Below are 16,414 nucleotides of genomic sequence, written 5' to 3' on the forward strand. Positions count from 1 at the left end.
TCGAATAGTCGTTCAATTAGTAGATTTTGTAAATAATGGACCTGTGAGTTGCCTATTCGAGGTAGTTTTGCTTTGGGTTTAGCTTCAAATACGGCAGTTGCCTCAAAACTAGGGTGTACATATCGCCATGTACTCAAAGACTTTTGCTTCTACGACTTATGTGATATACGTAATTCTCAGTTCTATTTTTCTATGTCATTGACCATTTGCCTCCTTACTAAAATTCCTACTGGGTTTCCTTCATTGGGCCAAAAGGGTGTGGCGTCAGCATTTAGGGGTGTGGCTGTAGAATTCTAGACAGATCTTCAATGCGGCGTCTTCAGGAGATAATAAAAAGGGAGCGTTATCTAGTCAACATGCACAGCCAACGTTGATTATGTTGATCATTCTACAACTCCATTTTCGCGACCCCATTAGTAGGGCTGCCTTCTTGCCTTGACCGGTCAATGCCCAGCACGACGCCCTCATTTTCACTCCGGAGCTTACGGGCCCGCACAAACAGATTAAGAATGGTGGCTAATCCAGCAAAGGCAACATACTAATAGTAGCCAGGACGTTCAATTAGCATAGATGCCCCAACAGGATTATAAGATGTTGAGGAGGCCTACCATGACCCACACCGTCCTCAACGCCTCAAAGTACGTCTTCCTAACCAATAATTGTTGATCTGCATTTAGTCCAATGGTGCTAATCTCCTCCACACTCGAAGCAGCATTATCGCCATTGAATATGCTGGCTAGAAATGAACTCGAACCGAGCCGATTTGCCAACTCCCCGTTCTTCGCATTCATCTCATTCTGAAATACCACGCCACCGACGACAACTGAGATAGCGGTGGAAAGCGACCGGGCAAACCCCATTGTCGCAGTCACGGCAGCCGTATGGCGAACACTTGTAGCAGCTTGAGCCGCCAGGATAGGGGCTTCGATGTTCATGCCCACGCCGATCCCGACCAGAATCTGGAAGATGATTATTTTGGTTATGTCGGATTCAAATTTGAGACTGATTAGCAGTCCCGAGCCAAGGACCAAAAGGCCCTGCGCAATATACATCACAGGTAGATATTTTCCAGTTCGCTGCATGAACATCCCCGCTGCGGCTGCGGCCAGGGCATATGAGACGATTAGCGGAAGGAGGTACAGTCCTGACATCAAGGCTGACGCGGCCAGGACAGACTGCGCGTACAGGGGTATGTAATACGCCTGCCCGATGAAGACGTATGAGTTGCACGCGAAGACAACGTACGGCACTATCTTGGTCGGCGAGGTAAATAGCCAAAGAGGGATAATAGGATTCTTGGCAATCTTCCACTCGTTGACCACAAACAGCGCCATCGCTGCTGCTCCGAAAATCAATAGACAGATCACTGTTGCGGAAGACCAGGAGTAGACGACGTCGCCAAACTCGAGGGCCAGGAGGACCATCAGAGCGCCCCCTACAATCAGAACGCTTCCTGTCCAGTCGATGACTCTTAGACCGGCGGCGATTGGCGTTCGGGGGCTTTGGACTCTCAAGAAGAATAGTAAGACGAGAAAGGAGACGGCCCCGACCGGTACTGTACATTGAGTTAGCTTAGGGCCATCACATGAAGTGGAATGCCTCACGATTAATCCAAAAACACCATCTCCAGCTAAATAACGATCAGCCTTGTTGTTCTTCAGAATGGAGCGGCACCTGCCTCAGCCTCTCTGTAAAAACACCGCCCAACACCGGTCCTATGGCACTTCCAACCGCCCAAACCAGTGAGGTGATGGCGAGATATAGCCCTCGATCCCGCAGCGAGAACATATCACTGACAATAATATTGACCATTATCCCCATACCCGAGCCTCCCAGTCCCTGAATTGCGCGACCCACGATCAAAGCGTTCATTTTCGGTGCAAGTGCGCAGACAAGACTTCCGACCAAAAAAACGGCTACCGCGATCAGCATGATCGGCTTCCGGCCCCAGATGTCGGAGACGGACCCCCACACCGGAGTGATCGCTGCGTAGGCTAGAGTATAGGCGCCCCCCACCCAAGTATAACCGGCGGCAGATTTGAGCGAGCCGACTATGGCGGGGATTGCGGGAGTTACGATCGTTAAATCGAGGGCAGAGAGGAACACAGACAGACAGAGCGACATCATGGTCCAGGCGATGTTGGCGTTGGTCAGATGAGGAGACTCTGTGGCCTGCTCGCCGGACCTAGAAGGCGCGCGCGCGGGAGCGGCATTGGCATTGGCATTGGCATTGTCAACGGTGGTGTTAGAGACATTGGCGCGGGGGCAATGGGGCACGATTGTTCGCGATATTTTGTGTATTAATTGATGAAGAAACTCTAGCAAGTCCAAGAGCCTTGGACATGGTAAAGATAAATGCGCCCAAGAGCGAACGATTGTTTCGGGGGAAAATGAACGTGTAAGGCCCCAGGGGAAAGCGGAGGGAGGGCGGCCGTTAAGTAATGGCCCCAGACCCCGGTCACTATTCACCTGACCTGGCTTTGTTTACCTCTGGCCCCCTCAGGACACAGAGAAATTCGAGAGAAATTGAGATGCACCTCAATTTCATCTAAAAAAGTCGAGCACTATCAGACTTGCTGGAATAGCCATCGCACGCTACGTTATGCGTACAGTTAAGATGCCTCTTCGCCGTCTAGTCCTACCCGCCGAGTTATTCTTACATTCAAACCAAATTGCGCTGTTAGTCCATAGTTAGCCCACCGAAAAGGCACAACCGGATCGACCAGGGCAAAATCGAACCATCGGAAGAGCTGCAAGATTCTCAACAATTGGAACACGAGCGGTCGCGGAACTTGGGAGATGGCGCCTACCTCGAAGATCGTGTTTCCCAGCTCTAGATACGCCTGTCATTTCTCCAAGAATTCCCATTTGGCTCCAGTGGCAAATAATAAACCGTAAAATGCATCCATCTCCCTCCTCCTTTCCATCGGTGCGTCAATCCACCACTGCGGATCATAAACATCTGCATTTTCTCCCAAGATGCTTCGGTTATTCATAATCGCCAGCGCCGAACAAGCGACCTTGGTGTTTGCGGGGACCTTGACGCCGCAGATTGTATCGTGATGCGGGCACACCTTCCCCATGAGACCCATACTAGGTGGGAAAATCCTGAGCCCTTCCTTGGTGCATGCCTGGAGGAATGGCAGGGCTTCTGCCTCGGCATCGTGAATGATAGCATCAACAAAAAACACGACAAATTCACGCTCTGCATCATATTCTCTAACGCAGCAAGATTCGTAATCACTCAAAGACGCATTTTTCGTGTCTAGAGCGGCCATATATACCCTCATTATGTTTTGCCTAACGGTATACTATACTTCGGGTTACAATTTGAATAGGCTACTGAAGCAAGTGTAGTATAGAAGGGAAAGGTTACGGCAGTGCGTATGTACAGGAGCTTTTAATACGCGGTCTCGCCTTTTTTACGTAATATACAGGATCTATTCTGAGAAATCGCGGATTGGTGAACATTTCGAATGTAGCTTGCCATGTTGCGAGTCACTATTTGGGAATGAAGTGAATAGAGTAACTTAGAGAGTTTTCACCAATTCTCAATATGACTACATGTTGAGCAACATTCTTACAATTTAGAGTTGTACCCAGATAGGGAGCTGAAAATTCAATCCTAGGGCCATTAGAGCTTGTTCGTGTAGGACATGGTCTTCTCCGTCCCAAGTGCCTGATCCCATGATGCAGAATTCAGGGCATGTTCTTCCCGACTCCGGATAATCAAATTTTCCACGTGCTGACACACATCCTGATATATGAGAGTGACATCAAAGCGCCCACCAGTTTCCTCGGGAGCGACCGAAAGGAACGCGTCCTTCTGCCTCGGCTAGCTCTAGGCCTTCGCCAGCGAGAACTCTCATAAAAGTCCAGGCCCTTCGAACCCCTCAGTGGAACGGGGCACGAAGACTCATTCCCAAGCCCCGCGCCAAGGCCGATCAAAGCAGTTGAAGGAATTCGAAAGAGACTTAAAGTGGGTTTAAATCGATTCGAAATAATGGGACTTTCGTAAGGTTAAAGGGTCACTCCTCCAGTCGACTGTCTGGTGGAGTTCCGATTTTGGTACCCACAGCCTTTAGTCTAGACCGTCGGTTGCCTCTGGCCCAGATGGTGACTTCATGACCAGAAGCCAAGAACAATTGCCAAGATGCGTTATTTGTTGACGATTATTGGCACCTGTCATTACATTATTGATATTCACATCATCCAAAAGAGATGGGAGTTTGGTTATTGATGATGATTGAATATCCAAACTCAATACAACGCCACTGGACTCGTGGTGCGTCAGTGAGCGCCAAAGCGTTCAGGAACTCCATGTTGTTCCGCGGTTCAGTTAAATTAGCTTCCAAATTTGGTTCGCCTTTTGATATATATGATTGGTTGGTAAGGCGTAATTGCCCTGCCAAGACTCCACAAAGTATTTTGATTGGTCAAAATCACTGATTTTGACCAATCGTGATGCTTTATAGCTTGCCCTGATCCCCACTCAAGCACAATCCAAGGAAACAAACGTGGCCTGAAACTGAGTGTGAAAATAATTCTTCATTCAGGAGAACTTTGTGTCTTTGAATGCCCTTAAGCAACAACGTATTTTTTCCGGTTATTTTTAGGGAAAGCAAGTGCGTAATGTGATTCACTTGAACCCACGAGGGCCTAGAATCGTCAGTCCCTTTTAGCGGCTAAGTCTAGTCTTCGGCGGATCGCCAGTCTCCATTGCCGACGAAGCCACCCCACTGTATGTCCACTGAATCCGATCCACCTACCCATTTAGCCCGAGTCCGTTGAAAAGTTTAACACCTGTTTCCACATCTAACGGGGCTTGGCCGAGCATGCGAACTTCTGTTGCATACACAGCTATTGCATTCAAAACACCCAGCTCATTGATCAACGGCTTTTCAAGGCTAAGACAAAGACCAGTCAAAATCGAGGTCCCGATTACCTCAAAGATGAGAATAGAATGCGGAGACTATGTACAAAGATGTCCTTTGGCTATACAATCTAGACCTTACCCTGGGTATCCTCGCGGCCCCTTAGCATCCACTCCGAAGGGTTCCCCGGTCAGGCCCTAGGTCCACTCCCACGCTGATGGTACGCGAATCGTGAACCCTCCTACATGCTACTCGTCTGCACTTGACACTGGGTCACAGTCTAACGTCTCCACCAACAATGGACTTGCGGAGTGTGTCTTCTCCGATCTAATCGCCAATAGTCGTACTCTATTTCCAGTGGATTCCACCAGGCCACACACGTCAACCCAATCGACAGTCCTTCTGGAACCCACGCTCGATGACTCCTTCCTTACCAGGCCGGCGCTTGCTCGTACCCTAATTCGCCGCCCTTGACGTATACCCTGCCCCTCATTACATCCAGCCCGACACTTCCATGGATGTCTCCCCCCAGGTACCAGGCACAATGGCTTGCGACTGGGTTCCAGACTTCACGCTCAAATGGCAGTGGCGGGACTGTAAGATTTTGCTCTTATGCAGCTATTTAAATCTGCCTCATCCCCCTCCTCCTTGTCCTCCTGTTGAACCACTCACTCTCTCTTCAAAGAACTACACTCCTTTATAGTTCGGAAGTCATTACTTCACTCATTCCTTTTGACACATTCTTTTATACTTGACTTTATTGTCTTTACACGGTCTTCACCAACTCAATCTCTCAAAATGCAGTTTACCAAGTCCGTCCTGCTCCTCGCAGGCCTCGCTACCAGCACCTTCGCTGCCGCTCCCCGCCCCCAGGGCTTCGAGCGCCGCCAGGCCGCCGCCACCACCTCGGCTGCTTCTTCTGCTTCCTCTTCTTCATCCGACTCCGCCTGGACCAGCCTCCCCGCCTCCGGCGCTGAATCCACTGCCGGCTTCGGCGCTGTCACCGGCTCCTCCGGCAGCGACGTGACATACTCCGGTAACGTCGGCAACCCCTACGGCTCCAACATCATTCAGGTCTCCGCCTCCGACGCCAACCAGTACAAGTACGTCGCCCAGTTCCAGGGTTCCAACACCGACGACTGGACCGTCGCTATCTGGAACAAGTACAGCGCCGACGGCACCATGAACGGCTGGTACGGCAACGCCTGCCAGACTTTCACTCTGTCTGCTGGGTCTACTGTCTACATTGCCTTTGATGATGACTCCCAGGGTGGCTGGGCCGCTGCTGAGGGCTCCACTATTCCCACTGATTCTGACGGTGGCTACGCCTCTACCTGGGGTGAGTTCGACTTCGGCTCCACTACCAACAACGGCTGGTCTGGTTTCGATGTCTCCGACATCCAGGCTGCCAACGCTGGCTTCTCTGTCCAGGGTATGGAGATCTGCGATGCTATTGGTGGAACTTGCTCTTCTATCACTACCGACGCTGGCTCTGTTAACAACGCCTACACCCCCGCTGAGACTGACTTGGGCGGTATCGGTGGCAACCTGTCCTCCGGTGACGGTGTTCGCCTGGCTGTTACCATTGACTACAGCGGCTAAATGTATCTTTGTCGATGTGTGAATGAAATATAGAATTGCTTTTTTGTTCGGTGTGAGGGGATTCGGCCTATACCCATACGTTCCGGTTACGGTTACTTTTACTTTCTATGTTGATATAGAAACCTAGGCTGGTCCTTTATGTGATTTACATTCTTTTACAAATTTCAATTTCTGACTGGTTCGAATTACTCTTGACTCATAATCTCCCCATTGAGTAGAACTATTTTATTGTGCAGTGGCGTCGGTGACCGCATAATTGCATACGTAGGGGTGCCCACCAGAGATTACCTCTTTCGGATTAGCGCGGCGAACTCGTCACTGCGGGATCATCAAGGCGACTTTTTGTCACCAGCACATATTTCAGTTCGATTCTAGATCAAATATATTTTTTTTTCAGGATCGTGGCGCTTCAGTGGGCGCTTCCTCGTGTCTTGGGTTAAGATTGAAACATGGCCAAGGGCCATGTCTAATACCCATATGCCCTTCGCAACCGCAGAGGGATGGTCTTCAAACTCTAGAAATGAAAATTCGCATCAGCATGTCTCAATAATCTTGCATAGTCTTCAAATTTTGTTTTTTGAATTCACTTTGAACAAATATCTCTGGCAACGTCACTTCTATGTCACCTCAATAGATGTATGTACATCGTATCGCACCCATGAGTTGACAATTTCAGGTAAAGAGACAACATGCTTCAATCCCCAGGCGCTTCTCATTCAAAACTATACACATTTCGTTAAACAGAGATATGCACAATTATATCACCAGCCTTCATGAACTGCTCAGACGATCAGACCGTCTCCTTCTCCTTCTCCACCTTCCCCTCCCCCTCCACAGGCGGCAACTTATACCCCCGGAACTTTCTCACCGGAACACCCTCATGGAACAGCCTATCAATATCTTCAAGAGACTTACCCTGGCAATCCGGTACGCACAAGTAGACGAATATACACGCACAAACGGCAATACTTCCAAAGACAAATCCAACCTTCGATTGAAGATCTGCATACCCATCATCAATCAGATAAGGGATGGAAAATGTGACCGCAAAATTAGTCGCGATATTCACTAGAGCCGACACACGCTGTGATTGATCACGGAGTGATAGCGCAGGTAACTCCGTGACAACCACGTACGTCAGGGGTCCCCAGCCTAATCCGAAGCCAACAGCGAAGACCGCGATCATGGACGCGATTCCTGCACTTTCTTGTTTCGTAATTGGACTTGCTGTCCCAAGGCCACCCATAGTGAATAGAGCGGCAATTTGAACCATAGAGCCGGCGATAAAGAGTTTTCTCCGACCGATCTTGTCGTTGAAGAAATTCGACCAGAGACAAACTACCGTGCCGACGCAGCTGGTTATGATGGTGAAGTTGTATGTATTGATCGTGTTCAATGACTTGACAAATATAGCCCCGTATTGGCTTGCGAATGATTGTCCGGTGGCTTGTTGGAAGAAGCTGATGGCTACGACGACTGCTGTGCGTTTGAGATTCACTCCTTGGAAGAGTTCTCTGAATTTACCCTTTTCAGGCTCAAGCGCGAGACCAACTCGTAGGGATTTTAGTTCGGTTGCGATTGCTTCGTCGGTCATTGTTCCACGGCGGAGGCGTTTTAGGGAATTTTCAGCGTCTTCGATGCGTTCTTGAAGGAGGAGCCAGCGGGGTGACTAGGCCATAGGTTAGCCAATTCAAGTGTTTACTCGGAGGCTGACTTACTTCTGGCACAAACCAGATTAGAGATGCTATGACAAATGGAGTCACGTAGAACAGTCCGAATGGAATCCTCCAAGATTTGTTGCCCTCCAGTGTACTCGTCCCACGGCAAATACTGTTAATTATGAGGCCTCCCAGCTATCATTCATCAGTAAGAGTAATTCTCTCTGTAAGGGTCATCACTGACATTGATGCTAAGCTGGTATGTACCAACAATGAATCCACGGACAGGAGCAGGCACAATTTCTGACTGGTAAACAGGCACCACCGATAATTCCATGCCAATATACACATCTAGACAGATTAGACCTCGGGCAATTTCGGCGAATGTCTGTCTTACAGTTCAAAATACGAGCAGCCAGAATCTGAGACTTGCTGTGTGAAGTCACAGTAATCGTTGCCGTGACAAGAGCAAAGCAGCTCATGGAGAACATGCACATACGGCGTCCGTAACGCTGGCTGGCCAAACTGCCAATAATCAAGCCTGCCATACTATCAGTGCCAATCACCACCAGTGCCCACAGGTAGGGATGGGAGTATATAAGTCAACGCATACCAACAGCAAAACCGATATAATTCAAACTATCCAAGAGGGACAAGAAATAGGCTGGAATTGCATATTTGCCCGTTTCTGGGTCGTAGTCCCCGAATTGTTCAGTAAACGCAGTCATAGACTGAGTTGTTGAGAAGGCCTGGTTGTCAAACCCATAATTAATCTGCGACAGAGCGATCAACGAGCACGACAGCGCAAGTGTCCGGTTAAAATGCTTCGTGATGGATGCCATGATCAATGCCGAGACAGTGATCAATGCCTGTCTCGGGTCTCATTGTTCCTGACCAGGGCAAGTGCCTACTTTTGAACTACATCTTTCGCTATGAATCTGAAGGCTAAGTTGACATTCCCTCAGGCGGAGACCAAATGGCGTATGCCCGATTGCCGCTATCACCCGGTTGTCGGGACCGAAAGCCGCACGAATGTGGTCAAAATGCGGGGGAAAGTCAAAAGGGGCTTCGACGCTGATTCTTTTGTGGGGAAACTAGTACATGCACGGGGCCAATGATGAATGTCGTAGATTCGCCATAAATTAGATCCATGTTCTCATCGGTCGCGGTCTTTTCTTTTTCTTTTCCCTGCGATGCCCTTACCTTGTATCATGACTGTGAATGATTGCAAAGCCATGGCTGATGAGGTGAAGAAGCAGACCTGTGTACAGTGTAGAAAACGAAAGGTGAGACTCTCACATTATTCGACGGCTTGATCTTAAGCTTATCCTGCTAGGTCCGCTGCGATGGTGAGCTTGGTGGTTGCTCGAATTGCCAGAGGCTGCAATTTTCCTGTCTGTTCCTATCGCATTCCCCAGATGATGCAACGCCTAGCCCGAGTTTGCTTCAAAGCTCAAGCTCCCGGATTAAGTATACGATCGGTGGCATAGAAAGACGCCGCGGCTCTAGAGCATGCCGTCCCTGTCGAGCCTCCAAGTCGCGCTGTGGTGGTGGCTGGCCGAAATGTCGCCATTGTGAGCAGCGCGGGTTGGATTGCCAATATCCTCCCAGCAGGCGCAGGAAAAACGTGAATAACTGTACTTTCACCTCCACCCACAGCTTTTCCTATTCTCAGGAACCTGAGACAGTCAGAATGCCCGATTACATCCAAAATGCCGAAGACGCTCTCAGTAAACCTATTGCAAACATGGAGCTAGCAGATAAAACATTTCTCGAATCCCACGTCACCGCATTCTTCGAGTACTTCAACTCAATACCGCAGTACAATTTCATCCACAAGCCAACCTTCCTTCGAAGCTTCCATCATAACAATCTCGACCCGCTCTTCCTCCGCTGTGTCTGCGGAATCGCCTCTCGTTTTGTCCAGCCAAACACAGAAGACTACACATCTGACTGGCTTCGGGAAGTAGAAGCACAAATCTGGCCCCGGATAAGCGAAATGAAAGTTCAGAATCTCCAGATTCTTCTTTTGCTCATCTGCTGGTATTCTCTCTCCCGAAAAATCTCCAGTATGTGGACTGCTTCGGCGATGGCTGCACGGATGGCGTACGGCATTCGCTTGAACCATGAGGCGGATGGCAAAATGCCTTTTGTTTCTAAAGAAGTTCGCCGAAGACTCATGTGGTCGATATTTATGTTGGATAGGCTGTATGCAGGTGGTTTTCCCGAGTTGACGCTCTGTGCTACTGAAACCATACATATCAATTTGCCGTGTGAGGAGAGGAATTTCGATCTCGATATCCCTCTTTCAACCCCTGTCTTGAAACCAACGATTACAACCCCAGAATTGGAATCCGGAATTGGGATCATGGGATATATCACCCGGCTGATAGATATTCGACACGCCATCCTGGAGTCAGTCTTGAACTCAGTTCCCAAAAGATTACATGCTAACAGATTCTAGATGCACGAAACTAATAATCGCATCCAAAACAAACCCATATACCGCCCGCGAAAGCATCCGGGGCCTCGATTCTAGATTGCGTATATTTTCTGAGTCTCTGCCAGCCCATCTAAAAGAATCACACCGTAACCTCCTCTGCCGCGCTTACACATCCGATCTAACAGGGTACATCAACCTCCACACTCTATGGCGCCAATGTCACTGCGATCTCTACCGAATGATGATCCCCGGGATCCGTGAGTCCGTTACGGAAGACATACAGCGCCAAGTCCCAATCGACTATGCTGAAAACTGTCGACGGCTATGTTTGCATCATGCTCTGGCTATGTGCAAGCTGTGGTCCGATACTCTGAGTGAAGCGCATGTTTTCTGGTTATCGGATCAGTCGATTGGAATTTATGCATATCAGTGCGCGAATATTCTTGTTAATTTGTGGGATTTGGATTGTGACGCTGGTCTTAAAGCCGAGTTGACGATCATTTCTTCTTTTTTGGATCGGTTGGCCGTGTTGTATCCGGTTGTGGCTGAGATTGTAGGTATTTGGAATGCTTTCTTTTTTATAAATTTCACTAATTTGTACATAGCAATCCGAGATCAACGGCTTCATCACCAGCCTTGACGTCGTGACGGATTTTTACCAAGCGCACAGCGACGGGATGCTATCACAAACATTGACCGCTGCATGGCGATCGACACTTCGTCAGCAGGGGATTCAGGAAGGTCAAACAGCTTCCAAGTTTTCATTGTTAGAGTTTCTGCATAATCAAAACAAAGTGGAGGATGCAAATGCCGACGAGGATTACTCTGTCCCAAATATCGATGCACCGCCTGAGCCGTCAACTTTAAATGGTACCGATATGGGATTGGGCATCAGTGCGACGTCCGATAAACCATATTTGCTCGATGAGCTTTGGTCTTCGGCGCAACTGGAGATGGATTTTGACTCGTATGGAACGCGCGTTGATCCATTCTGTCGCATTTTCGACGACTGGTCACTTGCAGTCGAATAGACCGTACACTTCATCCATATTTTTCAAGCTTAGTCACAAAGCCCAGCGTCACCTTTAGATGGCAATCTGGACCAACCAAGATACTTATGCAAGATACCAGGAGGCTCTCAAAGAATGGACAAGCTCTCTTATCATCTTTTGGAAAGGTGGCTGTTAAGATTCAACGACATTGATAGGCTAAGCCTCACCGGATATTGATTAGCTTAATATCTTACGGATTTTGGAGGCAAAAGGTTTGTCTCCTGGCAGTTGCCGAGAACTTGAATGACGTCGGTCCGGAAGTGGGAGTCCCCCGACTTTTCGCTCTCCACAACCAGGAATTGGTTATTTCTAATATAAAGTTAATAATATATGGCTAGTTCTAAGTTTAGGCTGCGAAATAAAGAATCTCATCCCTATCATACTGAATTCGAAAAACTAAGTTCGTCTCGTTGAGACTTTCATTCTTATCATAAGCTGTAGACAAAATCATTACCGACCGTCATATCCGCTAGTAATCTGTCTGGACAAAAATCATTCCCTTCACCACCGCTCTACTTCTGGCGCTTGCTCATCAGAATCCAGAAGTCTAACGGCTTGATGCTGAACGCGCCATTGGCATGCAATTCGTAGTCCTTATCCGCGAACTCAAAGGTGTTTTCCTTGATGATGTTCGCGAGGGTGAAGAACGACCATTGCCACGCCCAAAGTTTTCCAATGCACTCGCGCTTGCCGTTACCGAAGCCCTTCTTAGCGGCGGTGGGGAGCTTATCCCATTTGTCGCCTATTACGCGCTCGGGGCGGAATTCTTCAGAGTCTTCGCCGAAGACGGACTTGTCGCGATTGACGGCGCTGAGGACGGCGATCATGGGCTGGTTGTGTGGAATTTGGTACTCGCCACCAGCGAGCAAAATGGGTGCCTTGCTGTCGGAGGGGATTGGCTCGATATTGAAGCCTGGGGCTGTGGCGGAGAGACGGATGGTTTCGCGGAGGCAGGCTTCCACGTAGTGAAGTTGCTTCAGGTGAACGAGGTCGATGGGACCGTCTCCGACGACGGAGTCAATCTCCTCGCAGGCCTTCTTGTGTGCTTCAGGGTTCTTGATCAGGTAGTAGATGGCGTAAGAGAGCAGATTGGCGGCAGTGGCGGCGCCGATGAAGATGTTGATGACCTCGTCGAGCATTTGGGAGTCATTAAGCTTCTCGCCGCTCTCGGGGTCAACACCGTTGATGATCGCATCCAGCATGTCCTTGCGGGATTGTTCGGGGTTGTTCTTGCGGCTGTTGACGATGTCCTTGGCGTACGAGCGCATAGTCTTGGTGAGGCTGGAGAAGCGGCTCTGGTACAGCCAGTTGAGAACTTTGGGACGAGTAGGGCGCTTCAGCGCCTCCATTGTAGCACCTTCCCAGCCCTGTACCATACCCCAACCCTTGGTGGCTTCCTCGCCCTTCTCCAGAACGTGGACACGTTGATTGAAGAAACACTTCATACAGGACGCCAACAGAATAAGATCCAAGTCGTCAGACGCCTTAACTTTTTGCTTGGGATTGGCGCTCCATTTCTTAGTCAAGTCGGGAATCACTTCGGCCATGTCGTTGAACGCGACATCGGTTGCTTCCTGGGTGACGTGCGGGTACATAATACGATGGGCGATGCCCCAGCTCTTCTCGCCCTCGTACGCGGTGAACAGACTGTCGTGAACTGAATACCTGATCTCGACCACGGGGCCCGTCACACACTTTCGGAATCGGGTCTGGTCGCAAATCTCTTCTAGAAGGGCGACGCTGCCAACAAACACGATCTGGTGACCCAGCACATTGATCTTAAAAATTGGGCCTATTATCGATCATGAGTTGCAAATTCTGAGTACTGTCTAGTAGAAGCGCACTAACCATATTGAGCGGCCAGCTTGTTCAACGAGGTCCAGGTGTTATTGGGGTCGACATCGAACACATTACCCAGAATGGGAATACCAGGCGGCGAGGGGATCTCAGTAGGCATGGCGAAGAGGGATATCACGGTGCTGAACAAAGAAAAAGCAGACAGGGAAGAAAAAATTAGAGAGCTGCCAGGCGCATGGGAAGCGGGGGTGGTGAGCAGCTAAAAAGACCTCTCAGCTTTTGGCCAATCTTCAGCTGGGCCATTCCGATCGACAGATCTCATCGATCCCTTTCATTGGACCTAGGAGGAACATGGCGCCTTTCCAGTCTCCATCGTTCGACACAGCTTCGGTCTAGCTGAAGAGATCGGCACGATCGCGATGTAATAGCGCAGATTGGCGGTTGCCGATCGAGTATTGATAGGTGGATATCTGGAGCCCATCTGCAGCCAGCTGGGGCCATCTGGAGAACCTGCCGCGCTACGGGCTGTAGTGCGACCACTGGAGACAATGGGGTTCAGCATAATGGTCAGCCCCCTCCTGCAGATTTTTAGGCTCGGGTTGCTCCATCAGTCTTCGCGCGTCTTGACCGCTCCTGTGTTTCCCGGTTTTATTAGCCCCCTGCCTTTGCTTTCTGCTTTCCGGTTTGTGCGAACTGTTGCTGAATATCGCACGGAAGGTGATTGGCAGAGTGGATGATAACAAAACAAAATCACGGGTGGTCTGAGGGGCTGTCACGAAGCTCGGTCAGTGGGTCCGTAGCTGAGGGCATTGACATCATCTTGATGTGGTCCCAGCCCCCCTCCCCCCCCGGGTGGATTGATCATTGTGCATTCCAGGACAGGGATTGATCGTGGTATAGTTGCTGCAGGGATCTCAAAGTCATGAGCCCATACCCATATCCGCCGATCCCCATCGACTGTGTGGATAGTTTGAAATCACCGAGCTCTATCCACTCGCCCAGAGAATTGGTTCTCGTGTCTAGTTAGCTGACCCCATTCAAAAAGCCTCTGAGGAAATCCTTGTGTTGACAGCTTCCTGTCGGTGGAATCCAGGGACGAACTCGGACGAGTGGGGCCCGCCTGATGAAGCCGCCGCCAAAGCGCTGCAGGCCACTGTGAGCCTTGGCAGTGAACGACTGCTTCGAACGCATCATCGATCGCTAGCGCCCTGTACCTTTGTATTTGAGACTGAAGTCAATGAAAAGATCATGTGGGTTGTAAGCATTGGACCTTACGTGCCGATGTACGACACACACGCGGGCGGGCGGGAGATCCACTTTCGGCCAGAACATCTGCTGCCTCAGATCTCGCAGGTGTATAGTGGCAGTCGTCAGGATCCTCTGCAAGGCGTGATCAACCCACGGAGGTTTCTCCCGGCGGCATATCTGGAGTCGCTGCGTCGTTTCTTCCCGGCAGCCATCGGGGCTCGAGTTTTCATCGCGGGTTATCTCGTTGTTTTATTTCGTAGTCAGAGGGACATCGAAGCGTCGTGGCTGGAAGGCTGTGTGCCGTCATTCGGACTGTTGCGGCTGGGTTATGCTGTCGCTGTCCATTATCCCGCGGAGACACTGCCGGAAAGTGAGAGTGCAGTCACTAAATCGCCCGAACAAACGGATCCCGCGGCGTCTTTGGGTCTCAAGTTGGAGTTCACTGATGGATCGCAGGGCATTTGTGTCCCAACACACGCCTTTGTCGACGTGAATAAACCCCAAGATAACCCGAACCGTAAACGCGCGAGTCTGCTCGAAAAGACCAAAGCGATGTTCTCGATCGCGACCGTGATGAAAGTTAAAGAAAGTCTCAAGGTGGGAGCAGCCGTCAACTCGTCTCTTGGAAAGAGCATGTGGTTGGGGCAACCAAAAGAGGTAAGTGTTGTGGATGTTGACGCGCTTCTCGGGCTAAAACCATCAGAAAATCGGTCATATCACGTCCACATTTGACCAACACATCGCACGTTCGTCAGCCTTTCCTGAGACCATCGGTCATGACATCTCGATCGTCACTGGAGGCCATCTTCCAAAGATCTCCACCCCGCCGCGCGCACCAGAAATAACCAGCTGGGGAGATTATGGCGACGCTCTAGAGGGCCAATTCGCCTTTGCCATGGCACTCGGCGTGCGAACCGAGAAGTCAAAGGAAGTCGAAAGAGACGCACTTGGTAAGATACAAAAAGCCGTTGTCGAGGGCGCAGAGTATCTCTGGGATAGAAAGACGCGGACACAGTCTGCTGCTCTTCTCTGGCGTACCCTGCTCGACGGAGCCGGCATGGAAGTACTACCAGGTTCAGTTTTGTGTCTAGGTCAGCGCACGGATCCTTGTTGTCGTGCCGTACTTTTTAAGAATTTTGAGACACCCATGTGCCCCCAGCACTTTGAAAGTGATTCAACTTCTGGCCTTGGAGACGCTGCCTGGTCCAGCATTAAGGGTGGCTTCCTTCTGCCTACGAAGATCAGGGGTGCTGAGATTATTTGTGAGAGCGAAAAGTGGTCAACAGTTCCAGACAATCAAATCTTAGATGTTGATTGATCGAGTTTGGCTTCCTCTGCCCCTACGACTTCATTTAGCCTTAGAGGCAGCCTTCTCTTGACAGCCTTCGGTGATTAGATTTGTATACAGTGGTAAACCCCAGTGACACGTACACACATGAGAGAAACTGCAAAACAATCTCAACCCATCTGAAACCCAGCCATAAGCATGTCCTCCAGGATACCTTCGCCCGTGCCAGTTTAATTTCATATGTGGCTACTAAAGCCCGACAGATCCCATTTCTCTCAGACTTTGTTGCTAATTCCCCGTTAAAAGCCTAGTTGCACATATCTCTTAAGATCATCTTGTCTTTATCTTTTAGAGACCAAATTGCTGATCTTGGGTTTACGTATTTTCCAGTGATGGAGTATTTAGAAATACATCTTCTTGAAAATTCTACTAGACCGTATCGGTGCTTACTG

At 49.7% G+C, this 16,414-nt stretch overlaps 7 protein-coding genes across 7 annotated transcripts; 4 read left to right on the plus strand and 3 right to left on the minus strand.

Annotated features, from left to right (window-relative positions):
* Positions 1–388: 388 nt before the first annotated feature.
* Positions 389–3,290, minus strand: N7443_007401 (MDR family MFS transporter; the record flags this gene model as incomplete). Its single annotated transcript, XM_056887457.1, has 5 exons — positions 389–538; positions 609–1,555; positions 1,701–2,461; positions 2,701–2,833; positions 2,894–3,290. 5 exons carry the CDS (start codon positions 3,288–3,290, stop codon positions 389–391), a joined length of 2,388 nt encoding a protein of 795 aa, XP_056739148.1.
* Positions 3,291–5,672: 2,382 nt separating this feature from the next.
* N7443_007402 (putative allergen) lies at positions 5,673–6,476 on the plus strand (the record flags this gene model as incomplete). The annotated part of the gene is made up of 1 exon (XM_056887458.1): positions 5,673–6,476. One exon carries the CDS (start codon positions 5,673–5,675, stop codon positions 6,474–6,476), a length of 804 nt encoding a protein of 267 aa, XP_056739149.1.
* A 790-nt stretch (positions 6,477–7,266) lies between these two features.
* On the minus strand, positions 7,267–8,976 carry N7443_007403 (KIN17-like protein; the record flags this gene model as incomplete). The annotated part of the gene is made up of 5 exons (XM_056887459.1): positions 7,267–8,145; positions 8,195–8,329; positions 8,379–8,485; positions 8,532–8,675; positions 8,748–8,976. 5 exons carry the CDS (start codon positions 8,974–8,976, stop codon positions 7,267–7,269), a joined length of 1,494 nt encoding a protein of 497 aa, XP_056739150.1.
* Positions 8,977–9,827: 851 nt separating this feature from the next.
* Positions 9,828–10,598, plus strand: N7443_007404 (uncharacterized protein; the record flags this gene model as incomplete). The annotated part of the gene is made up of 1 exon (XM_056887460.1): positions 9,828–10,598. The coding sequence occupies one exon, from the start codon at positions 9,828–9,830 to the stop codon at positions 10,596–10,598; it is 771 nt and encodes a 256-aa protein (XP_056739151.1).
* Positions 10,599–10,818: 220 nt separating this feature from the next.
* N7443_007405 (uncharacterized protein) lies at positions 10,819–11,608 on the plus strand (the record flags this gene model as incomplete). Its single annotated transcript, XM_056887461.1, has 2 exons — positions 10,819–11,130; positions 11,183–11,608. 2 exons carry the CDS (start codon positions 10,819–10,821, stop codon positions 11,606–11,608), a joined length of 738 nt encoding a protein of 245 aa, XP_056739152.1.
* A 533-nt stretch (positions 11,609–12,141) lies between these two features.
* On the minus strand, positions 12,142–13,586 carry N7443_007406 (uncharacterized protein; the record flags this gene model as incomplete). The annotated part of the gene is made up of 2 exons (XM_056887462.1): positions 12,142–13,421; positions 13,478–13,586. The coding sequence occupies 2 exons, from the start codon at positions 13,584–13,586 to the stop codon at positions 12,142–12,144; spliced, it is 1,389 nt and encodes a 462-aa protein (XP_056739153.1).
* A 762-nt stretch (positions 13,587–14,348) lies between these two features.
* On the plus strand, positions 14,349–15,992 carry N7443_007407 (uncharacterized protein; the record flags this gene model as incomplete). Its single annotated transcript, XM_056887463.1, has 3 exons — positions 14,349–14,448; positions 14,520–15,331; positions 15,378–15,992. The coding sequence occupies 3 exons, from the start codon at positions 14,349–14,351 to the stop codon at positions 15,990–15,992; spliced, it is 1,527 nt and encodes a 508-aa protein (XP_056739154.1).
* Positions 15,993–16,414: the final 422 nt, after the last annotated feature.

Source organism: Penicillium atrosanguineum, assembly GCF_028827265.1.
Source record: "Penicillium atrosanguineum strain IBT 20685 chromosome Unknown utg000006l_segment0_segment0, whole genome shotgun sequence".
In the NCBI taxonomy this organism is placed as follows: Eukaryota; Fungi; Ascomycota; class Eurotiomycetes; order Eurotiales; family Aspergillaceae; genus Penicillium; species Penicillium atrosanguineum.